The sequence below is a fragment of the Hyperolius riggenbachi genome, chromosome 11 (assembly GCF_040937935.1).
Source record: "Hyperolius riggenbachi isolate aHypRig1 chromosome 11, aHypRig1.pri, whole genome shotgun sequence".
Classification (NCBI taxonomy): Eukaryota; Metazoa; Chordata; class Amphibia; order Anura; family Hyperoliidae; genus Hyperolius; species Hyperolius riggenbachi.
The window spans coordinates 112663727-112678898 of NC_090656.1; the positions used below are offsets into that span (position 1 = coordinate 112663727).

The 15172-nt window shown below is 45.0% G+C and overlaps 1 protein-coding gene across 4 annotated transcripts in view; it reads right to left on the reverse strand.

Annotated features, from left to right (window-relative positions):
* MRPL23 (mitochondrial ribosomal protein L23) overlaps positions 1-15172 on the reverse strand; it is a 268118-nt gene that overhangs the window by 231712 nt on the left and 21234 nt on the right. For all 4 annotated transcript variants that reach the window (XM_068261296.1, XM_068261297.1, XM_068261295.1 and 1 more), the window contains exons 2-3: positions 12452-12574; positions 868-950 (exon numbers count right to left, since the gene is read on the reverse strand). In XM_068261296.1, coding sequence (XP_068117397.1) covers positions 868-950; positions 12452-12574 — 206 coding nt within the window. The remainder of the gene's footprint in view (positions 1-867; positions 951-12451; positions 12575-15172) is intronic.

The following is a 15172-nucleotide window of genomic DNA, read 5'->3' on the forward strand; positions in this document are numbered from 1 at the left end:
GGAAGGCGTTAAAGAGCAATTGAAATGAATGGCAGATGGAGGCTACCATGTTTATTTCATTTTAAACAATACCAGTTGCCTGGCTATCCTGCTGATCACTTTGGCTGCTGTGGTGTTTGAATCACACACCTGAACCAAGCATGGAGCTAATCCAATCAGACTACAGTCAGAAACTTCTGATCTGCATGCTTGTCGAGGGCTATTGGCTTAGAGGCATTGGTATTAACCACCCTGGCGTTCTATTAAGATCGCCAGGGCGGCTGCGGGAGGGTTTTTTTTAAATTAAAAAAAAACTATTTCATGCAGCCAACTGAAAGTTGGCTGCATGAAAGCCCACTAGATGGCGCTCCGGAGGCGTTCTTCTGATCGCCTCCGGCGGCCAAAAGTAACACGGAAGGCCGCAATGAGCGGCCTTCCGTGTTTTGCTTACTTCGTCGCCATGGCAACGAGCGGAGTGACGTCATGGACGTCAGCCGACGTCCTGACGTCAGCCGCCTCCGATCCAGCCCTTAGCGCTGGCCGGAACTATTTGTTCCGGCTGCGCAGGGCTCAGGCGGCTGGGGGGACCCTCTTTCGCCGCTGCTCGCGGCGGATCGCGGCAGAGCGGTGGCGATCAGGCAGCACACGCGGCTGGCAAAGTGCCGGCTGCGTGTGCTGCACTTTATTTGAACAAAATCGGCCCAGCAGGGCCTGAGCGGCACCCTCTGGCGGTACTGGACAAGCTGAGCTCGTCCATACCGCTAAGGTGGTTAAAGACACTGGATCAGCATGACCGCCATGCAACTTGCATTGTTTAAGAGGAAATAAACTCAGCCGCCATATTAACCTACCATCTCAGGTTCCCTTTAAGACGGAAGTGCAACTCACCATACTGGATGCGTGTACGTACAGTCGCCACAGGCACATTGTAGATTTTCTCTAGATAGTTCCGAACATCACACTTTGTCATCCTGGAGGAGAGAGGATATGACATGAGGGCAGAGTTCTTTGCCATGCAGTTTTCTCACTTGACTGAAAAAGATGGGGGGGGGGAAAGGCGTGTGTGTGTGTGTGTGTGCGCGCGCATCACAGGCAGCGAGCAGAGGCCGTGCTTGGACACATACACCCTCCAAGGCTAATGCTGGGCATACACGGTAAGATTTTCTCTTATCAATCGAGCCGTTGATGGCTCAATTGATAATTTCCGACATGTCCGATCACCGCGCGGATTGATTCCCCGCTCGATACCTGCGGCCGGACAATAGCGGAAATCGAGCGAAAGATAAGGAAGCGCCCGTGGAGACGAGTGGGGACACAGCGGGAGTCGGATCTCTCCGTGTATTCCTAGCATTACACTATGTTAAGGACACCCGCTGCTTTGAAGACACTATTCACACATGTTTTTGAATGTGTGTTTACTGCAATGGCAATGCGCTGATGAATGAGACTGAGGCCATTGCCTGTCAGGGTAATTAATCTTTACTCTCTGTCCTCTTCCTACTCTGCTGCAAAACATGGAGTGAGGGAACAATTCCATATCAGAGTTGGCCACAAGATACTAATAATTAAAATTGTATGCAGTTTGGAACTGGTCCAATCAATATTGCCAGTGCCTTTAATAGGCCCGGACTCCAAGCTGATACAAGTTACATTAAATTTGTTGGCAAGCCAGAATTATTAGCATTCAGGATCTGCCTAGCTCTAGTACGGACAAGATCTATAACATGGGGTCATTGTAAAAAGACTGTGAGGCCTAGAACCCACTAGGAATTGCTGCAGCGCTGTGTGCAGCAATTCCTTGTGATTTCCTGTGTCGAGGTTACCTGGTACCTGGAACTGTACAGCGCTTCTGAATAGCGATTTTTTTTTAAAATAAAACTTTATTATACTTACCAGGTGTCTGACTTCCGTCCGTAGCCCCACCCCCTAAAGAAAGAGGTCTTAGGTGCTTCTCTCTGACCAGAGAAGTGCCTGTGACCTCTTCCTTTAGGGGACGGGGCTACGGACAGAAGCAGGAAATCCGGACACCAGGTGAGTATTATAAAGTTTATTCAAAGTGTAATCGCTCGCCCCCCCCCCCCAAAGAGTTGCAAAACCGCTTTGAAAAGCCATTTTGCAGCACTTACATACTTTAGCAATAAAGGATACCCGAGGTGACATGTGGCATGATCAGATAGACATGGGTATGTACAGTTCCTAGCACACAAATAACTATACTGTTTCTTTTTTTCTTTCCCTGCCTGAAAGAGATAGATAAATATCAGGTATGTAAGTAGCTGACTCAGTCCTGACTCAGACAGGAAGTGACTACAGTGTGGCCCTCACCGATAAGACAGTCCAACTATAAAACACATTCCTAGCAGAAAATGGCTTCTGAGAGCAGGAAAGAGATAAAAAGGGTAATTAGTTCATAGATTTTAGCTCTTCAATGAATGTGTCATTGAGCAAAATACAAACAAAACAAAAAAAAGTAAAAAAAAAAAAAAAAAAACACAAACAAAAAAAAAACTTAAAAGCAGATTAAACAACAAAATAAACTGTGGAATATCTTAAATAGTCATTTTTAGGAGAAGGAAGATCGATACAATCGTTTATTTCATTTGTTTATTTTTGCCTCGGGTGTCCTTTAAGCGCTAACATGTTCAAAATGCTACATGTCCTGCGATTGTGATTACCCCTAATTGCAATCGCACTAGTGGGTTCCCCACAACACACTTTCATTGGCAAAGAGTTTTTGTGAATCACCGGCGATTGTCTGCGATCCCAAAACGCTGCCAAAATTGCCTTAGTGTGTTCCAGCCCTAACAGTTGCTACAGTCCTGGCCAAAAGTTTTGAGACTGTCAAAAATATGAGTTTTCACAAAGTTTGCGGCTAAACTGCTTTTAGACCTTTGTTTCAGTTGTTTATGTGATGTACTGAAATATAATTATAAGCACTTCATACGTTTCAAAGGCTTTTATTGACAATTACCGTATATTCCGGCGTATAAGATGACTTTTTAACCCCTGAAAATCTTCGGAAAAGTCGGGGGTCATCTTATATGCCGGCTGTCAGCACATGTTAGGCTGACCTGTAACCGGGTGCTGCTGTCATTGGGAAACGTTGCAGGCTTTGGGCTCTTTAACTTAAAACAAAGTTTCCAGCAATCCAGATGGCATACTCACGTGGGTAATAGAGCAGCTTCCTTTTTCGGGGGTCACATCACTGGTGACGTGTGCGCTCCATTGGTTGCATGTGTGCTCACGCCGGAAGAGATTGCCGGCGGACTGTGGAGCGCACATGTCACCAGTCAGGTGACCCGCAACCAGGAAGCTGCTCTATTACCCACGCGAGCGGCTGTTCGCAATATGCCATCTGGATTGCTGGAAACTTTAACTCAAGATGGAGAGCCCGAAGCCTGCAACAATTCCTGGTGACTCCAGCACACGGTACAACGATGGAGTCATCGGTCCCCGCATGGCCAGCACAGCGCGATCTCTGTTCCTTCCCCCAGATGACTGCAACACCCGGTAATGTCAGTTGCTACTACCGGTATCTATTATTCAGTACATATTTTATATAGTTATTCTGTTTATGTCCTATGATGTCCTATGATAAATGTTTTATGATGCAATAATTTTGATGTGAGGTGATGTGAGGTGCAAAGGTGTTGGGGTGGGACAGGTGGATGGAGGATGCAGAGAGGGGGTAGTCTTATACAGCGAGTATATCTCCAAACTCTATATTTTAGCTTGCAAAGTTGGGGGGTCGTCTTATACGCCCAGTCGTCTTATACGTCGGCATATACGGTACATGAGATTTATGCAGAGTCAGTATTTGCAGTGTTGGCCCTTCTTTTTCAGGACCTCTGCAATTCGACTGGGCATGTTCTCAATCAACTTCTGGGCCAAATCCTGACTGATCGCAACCTATTCTTTCATAATCACTTCTTTGAGTTTCTCAGAATTAGTTGGTTTTTGTTTGTCCACCCGCCTCTTGAGGAATAACCACAAGTTCTCAATGGGATTAAGATCTGGGGAGTTTCAACGTTTTGGTCCCCGAGCCACTTAGTTATCACTTTTGCCTTATGACACAGTGCTTCATAGTGCTGGAAAATGCATTGTTATTCACCAAACTGTTGTTGGATTGTTGGAAGAAGTTGATGTTGGAGGATGTTTTGGTACCATTCTTTATTCATGGCTGTGTTTTTCGGCAAAATTGTGAGTGAGCCCACTCCCTTGGATGAGAAACAAACCCACACATGAATGGTCTCAGGATGCTTTACTGTTGGCATGACACAGGAATGATGGAAGCGCTCACCTTTCCTTCTCCTGACAAGCCTTTTTTCAGACGCCCCAAACAATCAGAAACGGGCTTTATCAAAGAATATGACTTTGTCACAGTCCTCCGCAGTCCATTCACCATACTTACTGCAGAAGATCAATCTGTCCCTGATGGTTTTTTGGGAGAGAAGTGGCTTCTTTGCTGCCCTTCTTGACACCAGGCCATCTTCCAAAAGTCTTTGCCTCACTGTGCGTGCAGATGCGCTCATACCTGCCTGCTGCCATTCCTGAGCAAACTCTGCACTGGTTGCACTCCGATCCCGCAGCTGTATCCTCTTTAGGAGACGATTCTGGCGCTTGCTGGACTTTCTTGGACGCCCTGAAGCCTTCTTAAAGAGTAACTGTCAGGCTGCAGAAGCTAATTTAAACCTCTATTCTCCTGTGTTAAACAGTTTAGACAGAAGCCAAAAAGGCATTACTAAAGATAAAAATCTCTCTTACATTTAATGTGTGCTTATCAGCAAAGCTAAGCTCCTAAGGAGGACGCAAGCCGCATTCCATACTGCAAAGCATTCTGGGGCCCTCCCCTCGGCTGCTAAGGAGAAGACGGGATCAAGTTTCAGCAGCTTCTAACTCAGTCCAGCCACAGCACAGATAAATCTCCGGGCAGAGTACACTGCAGGAGTCCGCTATTGTTCCTAGCCACATGGCTCATTAATATTCACTGCACACTGTGTTATTCTGTACGAGCTCCTCTGTGATCAGAAGCAGGCAGGACATGACGACACATTTGGCTTCACAAACATGGAACCTGCCATGGGCTGTCAGGAGCATCATTCTCTGCATATACTATATAAAAATTCTGTGAAATCCAAACGTGGACAGTGAAATGCATATGTAATGTAAGTACAGCCAATCTTTAGCTACTGATATATGTGTTTATTTTCTCTGAGACCTTATACCTAACAGCTCCTCTTTAACAAGAATTGAACCCCTTTCCTTGAAGTTCTTGATGATCCTGTAAATTGTTGATTTAGGTGCAATCTTAGTAGCCACAATATCCTTGCCTGTGCAGCCATTTTTATGTAACGCAATGATGGCTGCATGTTTTTTTTTTCTTTTTTTTTGCTGCTCACCATGGTTAACACTGGAAGATCAATGATTTCAAGCATCACCCTCCTTTTAACATGTCAAGTCTGCCATTCTAACGCAATCAGCCTGACATAATGATCTCCAGCCTACCTGTAGAACAGATGGAGACAGCACACAAAAGCATACAGAGGCATATGACATGTTTCGGGCGGAGTCCTTCCTCAGGTGTGTTACACCTTTCACCAGCAACACTTTAATACCCCACCCCCAGGAAGTCCATGTGATCACCAGTAACCACCAGCGGCACCCAAGACGCGGATACCCGCGAAGAGGCCCAGAAGGAGGCACACCTGTGAGCACATCAGAGGATTCCTTACCGGAAGATTCAAGTGCTGGTTCTGCCAAGGATTTTCAGAGGGCAGGGACCAGTTCAGACACAGGAGGAATCGGCGAGGCCGGGGCTCCCGCAATAAGGCCTAACCCCAGACAACCCCTACCTCGAGATGAGTATCCGGAGAGAGGAGGGAATTGGTAGGAGGGGTAAGCAATCCTATCATTAACATTTCTAGCTATAACCTGACAAGATCAGAACAGAGTGTCCGGAGTAAAGGTTTGGGCTTTGTGCCCCCCGACCACAGGGGATTTGTTTAACTGGAAAGTTGATTTTTATAAGTTTGTTCGATCTATTAAGCTGAAGATGACTTTTGCTGAGGAATCTGGTGTGACTAAAGGGTCATTCTTCAAGAAAAGTAATTGGGAACCTGATATTAAAAATCAGTCTATTGATCTATTTTAAGGGGCTGTATTGCATGAAGTGCTGACCTTGAGGAGTCAGTTTAATAAAAAAAAAAAAAAAAAAAAAAAAAAAAAAAAAAAAGAGGTCATCCTTGTTCAATAACTTATCTCCGCTGGAAAGGGATGCTTTAAAGAGTTTGAAAGAGAAGGAAGGGATTGTCATCACCAAGGCGGACAAAGGTGGAGCTATAGTGGTGCAGGATAGGTGTCAGTATGTGGAAGAAGCCCTGGCGCAATTAAACTGTAAAGTTTATTATAAACAATGTGACAGAGATCCAACTTTTGAAATTAAGAAAAAGGTAGAGATGCTGGTGCAACAGGGGGTGGAGGATGGCATCCTGGACAGTCAAACTGCATTCTTTTTGACGGTTGACTGTCCGCAGATCCCAATACTGTATCTACTACCCAAGGTACATAAATGTCTAGATATGCCGCCAGGACGGCCTATTGTTTCAGACGTAGGGTCAGTTCTATATCCACTCGCTAAATAGGTTGACTTTTTCTTGCAGGATCTAGTGAAAAATGTTGACACTTGTTTGGTGGACACAAATTATCTGTTATGTAGACTGGAAAGACTGGGCTCCCTGCGGGAGGGCCTCATGCTATGCACATTGGATGTACAGAGCCTTTTCACCTCAATCCCCCATGAGGAGGGAATGCAAAGGATTGAGGATAAATTGTTGGAAACAACACTTCCAAATGAAAAAAAATCTTTTCATTTTAGAGGCCTTGGAACTGATTTTACGTTCCAATTACTTTCAGTTTTTGGATACATTCTACATCCAATGTCAAGGCACGAGCATGGGCTCTCTGGCTGCACCTTCGTTTGCTAATTTGTTCCTTATTGACCTGGAAAAGAGCATGTTCATCAATCATGAAGTATATGGAAAGCATATACGTGCGTTTTTCTGGTTTGTGGATGATGTACTCCTGTGGGATGGCCCGGTCAAATTTTTTGAAAAGATGGTGGAAGAGGGCAACACAGCCCATTCGACCATCAAATTTAGGGCTGAATGGTCCACGAGTATTAACTACTTGGATGTGACAATCAGCATTGAAAACGGGAAGCTGGTTACTAGTTTGTACCAGAAGCCTACAGAACGTAACAACTTGTTGCGGACGGATAGCTTCCATGCGGCGGGCATTCCAAAAGGCCAATTCTTGAGGGCCCGGAGGATCGCGTCAAAACTTACGGATTACGATAATGCTTCTGAAAATTTGATTGCCAAAATGGTGGAGAAAGGATATGATGAACATGCTCTTAGAAAGGTGAGTGAGGAGGTGAGATCAGTCACGAGAAAGGATTTTCTGCTCCCCAAAGCAAAAGATGTATCCAATCGGTTGCCCTTTGTGTACAATTACGGGCATCTGTCGGAACGTATTCAATCCATGGTGCGGAAATTTTGGCCTATACTCAGGCAGGATCGAAAGTTTGGTGAGCTGTTCGTTGAACCTCCAGTGTTTGCTTATCGTAGGGGTAAGACCATAAAAAAATTTGGATATGCAAATCGGACATAGCGACCAGGCATGAAGGGAGAACGCCCAATGCTAAAAAGGGCACTTTTCCATGCCTGAGTTGCAATTGTTGTAGTGCAATCATAAAAGGGAGCAGCATTTCTCACCCCTCTACTGGTGCTAATATACCCATCAGGGACAGGTTTTCCTGCCTGAGTGCGTACGTGGAGTACAGCCTCAAGAGTCCCTGCGGCCATGTGTATATTGGCAAAGCTGAGAGACCTGTAAAACAAAGAATTCAAGAACACAAAAAGGGATATTGCAAGATTTGCAGAAGGAAGAAAAGAGTATGAAACCTCAGTATCAAGGCATTTTTTTACAACTTCGACAAAGGGTTAGCCCGTTACGATGGTTTGTGGTGGAAGAAGTGCCGAGATTAAATACAGGTGGTAATAGGAAAAAAAATGTGGCTACAATGTGAAACAAAGTGGATAAGTAAATTTAAATGTGTTCATCCCAATAGTCTAATTGAGAACCTGAGTTTGAAATGTTTTTTGTAAATGTCGCTTTTACTTCCAGGTGAAATGAATGCTCAGAGCATCTGAAATAGGAATGAACCAGGCTTGGTATCATAAAGGATTAATAATCTATATATTGTGTATTATTGTTCTGGGTTGAATAACCCGTTCCTCAGTGATTAGCTGAGGTAGACATCTAGATGTAGTTCCTCGGACTGAATATTATGTAAAGTTGTTCTATTTTTGTTTGCTGTGTCACTATGGTTACTGGTGGTCAGGTGATCACATGGACTTCCTGGGGGTGGGGTATTAAAGTGTTGCTGATGAAAGGTGTGGCATGCCTGAAGAAGGGCTTCGCAGAAACATGTGTGCCTCTGTATGCTGTCAATAGTTAATTTGCTGAAGCCTTTTGTGTGCCGTCTCCATCTGTTCTATAGTTCATGGTTTGGCAGAAGTGGTGTACCCTGCAGGAGTCGAGCACCGGCACTTAGGTCAAAAGTCAGCCTTTAAAGGTTGAGAACGTGTGCACGAGATAAACATTCTCACCTTAGTTAACAAGACGATTACTGAAATGATCTCTGCAGGTCCTTTAATGACAGCAATGAAATGCAGTGGAAAGGTTTTCTTGGGATTCAGTTCATGGCAAAGAAAGACTATGCAATTCATCTGAACACTCTTCGTAACATTCTGGAGTATAAGCAAATTGCTATTATAAAAACTTAAGCACCAGCTTTTCTCATTTCCAATATTTTTGACAGTCACAAAACTTTTGGCCAGGACTGTACTTCTGTGACTTTGCTGTATAATGGGCCGCCGTCTTTACCTGACCTTTTTAATTGCTATATTTCACATTCATGGACACGCTACATCTTACAGAAGTTAATAGCAGAGGTACAGATATGCCAGAGGATATCATATGTGAAATCCCCCTACACGCTGGGAAACCTAGCACGGGTGCAGCTCAGGGCCATTTGGTCATGCACAGTAGAAAATACAAGAAGACATTTGATTATTTGCTGTGGGCTCTTGCCATCAGTCTAAAATATGCACATTTTTCTGTACCTGGAGTCAGAAAATCCTGCGGCTACAGGGTAACAAAAACAGCCTTAATTCAAAACACAAGCCATTAACTTACTGCTGCAAGGCACATGGCTTAAACCCTGTGGCTTGTAAGCTTGACACTGGACTCAGCTGGAGAGCAAAACACAAGCTTTGTTATGCATTTTTGTGGTTTTCGAGGAAAAAAAAAAAAAGAAACTGTAAAAGTATTTGCTTTTGGTGACTCTCAGAATCTCGTAATTATTTCTCCAAGCCGACCATATCACTGTGTATACACTGACTGAAAAGATACAGAAGTATAATCAGATGGGTGTATAGAGAGCTATGCTGTATCTAGCAGTATGATCAGATGCGTGCATATAGAGCTATGCTGTATCTAGCAGTATGATCAGATGTGTGCATATAGCGCTATGCTCTATCTAGCAGTATGATCAGATGCGTGCATATAGAGCTATGCTGTATCTAGCAGTATGATCAGATGCGTGCATATAGAGCTATGCTGTATCTAGCAGTATGATCAGATGTGTGCATATAGAGCTATGCTCTATCTAGCAGTATGATCAGATGTGTGCATATAGAGCTATGCTCTATCTAGCAGTATGATCAGATGCGTGCATATAGAGCTATGCTGTATCTAGCAGTATGATCAGATGCGTGCATATAGAGCTATGCTGTATCTAGCAGTATGATCAGATGCGTGCATATAGAGCTATGCTGTATCTAGCAGTATGATCAGATGCGTGCATAGAGAGCTATGCTGTATCTAGCAGTATTATTAGGTGTGTGCATATAGAGCTATGCTGTATCTAGCAGTATGATCAGATGCGTGCATCTAGAGCTATGCAGTATCTAGCAGTATGATCAAATGTGTGCATATAGAACTATGCTGTATCTGGTGACCGTTGCCATGGCGACTGTTGCCCTGGCATCCAATGGTTGCTATAGCAACCGTTGCCATGGTGACCATTGGTTGCTATGGCGACCAATGCCATGGCGAACAATGGTTGCTATGGCAACCAATGCCATGGCGAACATTGGTTGCTATGGCGACCAATGGTTGCTATGGCGACCATATGCCATGGCGACCATTGGTTGCTATGGCAACCATATGTCATGGCGACCATTGGTTGCTATGGCAACCATATGCCATGGTGACCATATGCCACGGCGACTGTTAGCTGCTATGGCGAACATTGGTTGCTATGGCGACTGTCGCCATAGCGACCGTTGCCATGGCGACCATAGGTTGCTATGGATACTATTGCCATGGTGACCAATGTTCGCTATGGCGACCGTTCTAATGGCTATGCTGTATCTAACAGTATGATCAAATGCATGCATATAGAACTTTGCTGTATCTGGTGACCGTTGTCATGACGACCATCGGTTGGCCATGGCGACCATTAAATGCTATGGAGACCATTGCCATGGCGACCATTGGTTAGTATGGCAACCGTTGCTATGATGACATTGGTTGCTATGACATCAGTTGCCATGGCGACCACTGGTTGCTATGACATCAGTTGCCATGGCGACCACTGGTTGCTATGGCGATTATTGGTTGCCATGCTGCCCATTGGTCACCATGGCAACCATTGCCATGGCGACCATTGGTTGCTATGGTAACCATTGCCATGGGACCACTGGTTGCCATGACGACCATTGGTTTCTATGGCAACATTATTGGTTGCTATGGAGAACGTTGCTATGGAGACCATTGCCATGGTGACCGTTGGTTGCTATGGTGACCCTCTGCCATGGCAACCATTGGTTGCTATGGCAACCATTTGCCATGGCGACTGAGTAGCTATGGCGGCCATTGGTTACTATGGCGACTGTCGCCATAGCGACCACTGCCATGGCGTCCATTGGTTGCTATGTCGACGGTTGCCATGGCAACCATCGGTTGCTATGGAGACCATTGGTCGCCATGGCAAATTGGTTGCTATGTAGACGGTTGCCATGGCGACTATTGGTTAGTATGGCAACCATTGGTTGCTATGGAGACCGTTGCCATGGCGACCATTGGTTAGTATGGCAACCGTTGCCATAGCGACCCTTGGTTGCCATGGCAATGGCTGCCATGGCGACCCTTGGTTGCTATGGCGCTGGTTGCCATGGTGACCATTGGTCGCTATGGCAACCATTGCCATCGCGATCATTGTTCAACCTTTGGTTGCTATGGTGACCGTTGCTATGGCGATCATTGATTGCTATAGAGACTGTTGCTATGGCTAACCATTGGTTGCTATGGTGACCATTGCTATGGCGACTATTGGTTTCCATGGCAACCATTGGTTGCTATGACAACCATTGCCATGAAGCCTGTAGCTTGCTTTTTTTTGGGGGGGGGGGGGGGGGCATGTTTTGCCATGATGACTGATACTATAATGATTGTTGGTTGCCATGGTGACCATTGGTTGCTATGACCATTGGTTGCCATGGCGACCATTGGCAACCAGAGGCTCCCACAATTTGTACACTGTAGAAGAACCAGCAATGTTTGAAAAAAATCAAGGTAAGATAAGTAAAGAAAGGATAGCGTGTTATAAGACCAAGAGAAAGGGAGAAAAGGGGGATAGAAATAAAGGGGGAAAGAGGGATTGTGGGCCTGACTAAACGCTGTGCAATTAGCTATTATGGAGTTTTGACGAATATCAGCATTCCTATGCAATAGGTAAGGCTATACGGCAGTCAAATTAAAGGGTGCTGCATCATACAGTTTTGTTTTTTTTAAATCACAGAAGTTAGATTACACTTCAGCCCCCAATCCAAATTTATAGCAGGGTAAGACTTAATCCAGCTGCCTTACTGTCCCCAAATTACACCCACCTTTCCCTATTCTTATTTGTAATGACACTACATGGCCCACATTATACCCAGCACATCACGCAGGAGATCAGCCAGGAATGCCAGGCTGCTATGGCACTTCCTCCCTGCCCTCTTTACCAACAGGAGGGGAAGGGAAGCAATCCCATGGAGTTTGTGGGTTGGTCCAGGTGGTCAATCCTCAGGAGAGATCAATGAGGGATAGACTTTGTGTATGAATAAGATTCTGAAGACAGCTGCAAGAAGATGGAGATGGGGTCTAGAGAAAAATATATTTGGCCAGGTCAGAATGCATTTTTCAATAATAATAAAAAAAAAAAAAAAATTACCTCCCACTTCGGCAGACACTACTGCACATCTAAAAGTGCTCAGGGAACAAAACACTTTTTATAAGAATCCTTTATATTTCCTGACACAACATTCCACACAACATGTGGGCAAAAATGCAAATGCATACTCACTCCAAGTGAATGCGGAACTGCACTGTGTCTGGGGGCTGTGGTTTGCCAGGTCTGACTAGAGTCATGAAGAAGTTGGTTCTGAACACACGCAGCTGTGGATTTCCAAGCTGGTAAAGTGGATATCTAGAAGAAACCAGGATAAATATATGAACATTTTAACAATACCTAGGTTACATACAGTGCTCAGCATAAATGAGTACATCCCCTTTTAAAGAGACACTGAAGCAGAAAAAAAAATTATGATATAATGATTTGTATGTGTAGTAAAGCTCAGAAATAAAACACTAGGAGCAGAGACAGAAGTCTAATATTATTTCCAGTACAGGAATAATTAAGAGACTCCAGTTATCTATGCAAAAAAAAAGCCATTGAGCTCTACAACTCAGAGTTGCAAAGAGCTCTGAGTTCTGAAGGTTGTTATCTGAGCTGTCAGTCAAGGATTTTCTTTTTCTCTGCTAGGAGGACAGGTCAACAGTTCACAGCCTGCTCTGTAAAAACATTTAGAATGCCTCTGAGTGTTGTGTAAACTGCACATATTAGAGAATGATGCAATGTTATAAAACACTATATAACTGAGAATAAAAATATGAGAATATTTTCTTTGCTACTAATCTTCTAGTAATTATCCTTACTACACAACCAATTCATTATATCGTAATTTTTCTCTCTCGCTTCAATGCCTCTAAGTACAAATTTAATCAGTAGCTCAATGAACAAAACCCCAATTTTCATAATTTTCACAAGGCTGAGTTTTATTGAACACTTTACCTCCATAACATGAAATTAGGGTAAATAATATAACTTAGATCATAAAATCCTAATTTTTAATCAAATTGGTTGAAGCAAAAATGAGTACACCCCAAAACAAAAACTACTACATCTAGTATTTTGAATGACCACCATGGTTTTTTAAAGGACTTCCGAGGCAAAATCTAAAAAAAAAGTGAAATACCTGCACCACATTTGAAGGCACGAAGGATGCCATTCGCGCCATCCGTGCCATTCCGCCGGGTCCCCGCCGCTCAATAGCCCCCCGGGCAGCTCCCGACCCCATGGCCCGGGTCGGGCTCTCCTGCCTCCACTAACATGGCCGCATGAGCTGGCCACGGCTGCACAGTTTGCATAGCCATGAGTGCGGCTGCGCAGCTCTAGGGCCTCCCCGCTAATCCACGCTACAGGAAACAGCCTGTAGCGTGGATCGGGGGGTAGGCCCTAGAGCTGAGCAGCCGCACTCGCAGCTATGTGGACTGCGCAGCCGCGGCCAGCTCATGCGGCCATGTTAGTGGAGGCAGGAGAGCCCGACCCGGGCCGTAGGGTCGGGAGCGGGGCTATTTAGCGGCGGGGACCCAGGGGAACAGCACGGAGGGCGCGGACGGCGTCCTCCGTGCCTTCAAATGCGGTGCAGGTATTAAACTTTTTTTAGATTTGGCCTCGGAAGTCCTTTAAGGACAGCGCCAAGTCTTCTAGGCATGGAATAAACAATACTATTCAAGCTTGGCAGTGAAGACAATTCAAACGGTAGGACATACACCCCCAATAATCCGACATAAATACCAAATTCATGAAAATATCAATTCCTTTATTAGGTCCACAAAAACTGATAAAAAAATAATAAAAATCACATGGGATGGCCACCCCGCCACAACTCACCCACTCAGACACCCACGTCACACCAACATACACCCGCCGGCATCTAATGCTAATAGCAGCTTCTGAGATGATGTAAGCAACAAAAGCTATACAGGATGTGCAAAGTACATGATGTCCCCCTACAGCAACAGGAGGATACGGCCAGAAGCGGGAAAGCTTGATTTGGACACCATCCAGCGCTATACACACAGGCTTTGATATTATTGTTGCAACGTGACATATAAAGCACAGTTCATCCAAGCAATAGCACAGCAAACAGGATGTGCAACGTGACCTGTAGGACACAGTTCATCCAAGCAAAAGCACAGCACGCAGGATGTAAGTCAGCCAAATGGATTCATGAAGCAGATGTGTCCATGGGTGCCATTACAGGTCTCCCCAACATTAAAGCCAATACAGTATGCATAGATCTCACCAGTTCCTCGCAGGGCTTCAGTGTGTATCTCACCCTACTCACGAGAAGAGCTCATGGGCTGCAGGAGGGAGAATCACTGCGGGCTTGTTGGTAATCCACCTTTGAAGTGCTGCATGTGGGAGCGGTTGACAGCTGGCATCAGCACCAGAGTCGTTCAAGATGTAGAGCTGGGTGACCGGAGGAGGCTGGATGGTAATGGCCTCACCACAGTGTCAGAGCGGGGGTCGGGGCGGCGTGGCGTCCCATGCAGAGGCGGATGACTTCCCCGACGTTTCGCCGGCTTCCGGCTTCCTCAAGGATGGAATAAACAAGTTGGTGACATTGCAACATCTATCTTTTTTTCCATTCTTCAATAACCTCTTTTATAGTCTGGATGATGATGGACAGTGATGCTCAACTTGTCGCTTCAGAATTCCCCACAATTGTTTGATTGGGTTCAGATCAGGAGATATACGTGGCCATTCAATCACCTTCACCCTGTTCTTCTCCAGAAATGCAACAGCAGCTTTAGATGTGTGTTTTGGATCATTGTCTTGTTGGAAAAGTGCACGACGACCAAGTGTACGGAGTGATGGCAGCAACTTCTCCTTCAGTATAGAGCAGTAAATTGTTGAGTTCATCATACCATCAATGAAATGTAGCTCCCCAATGCCAGC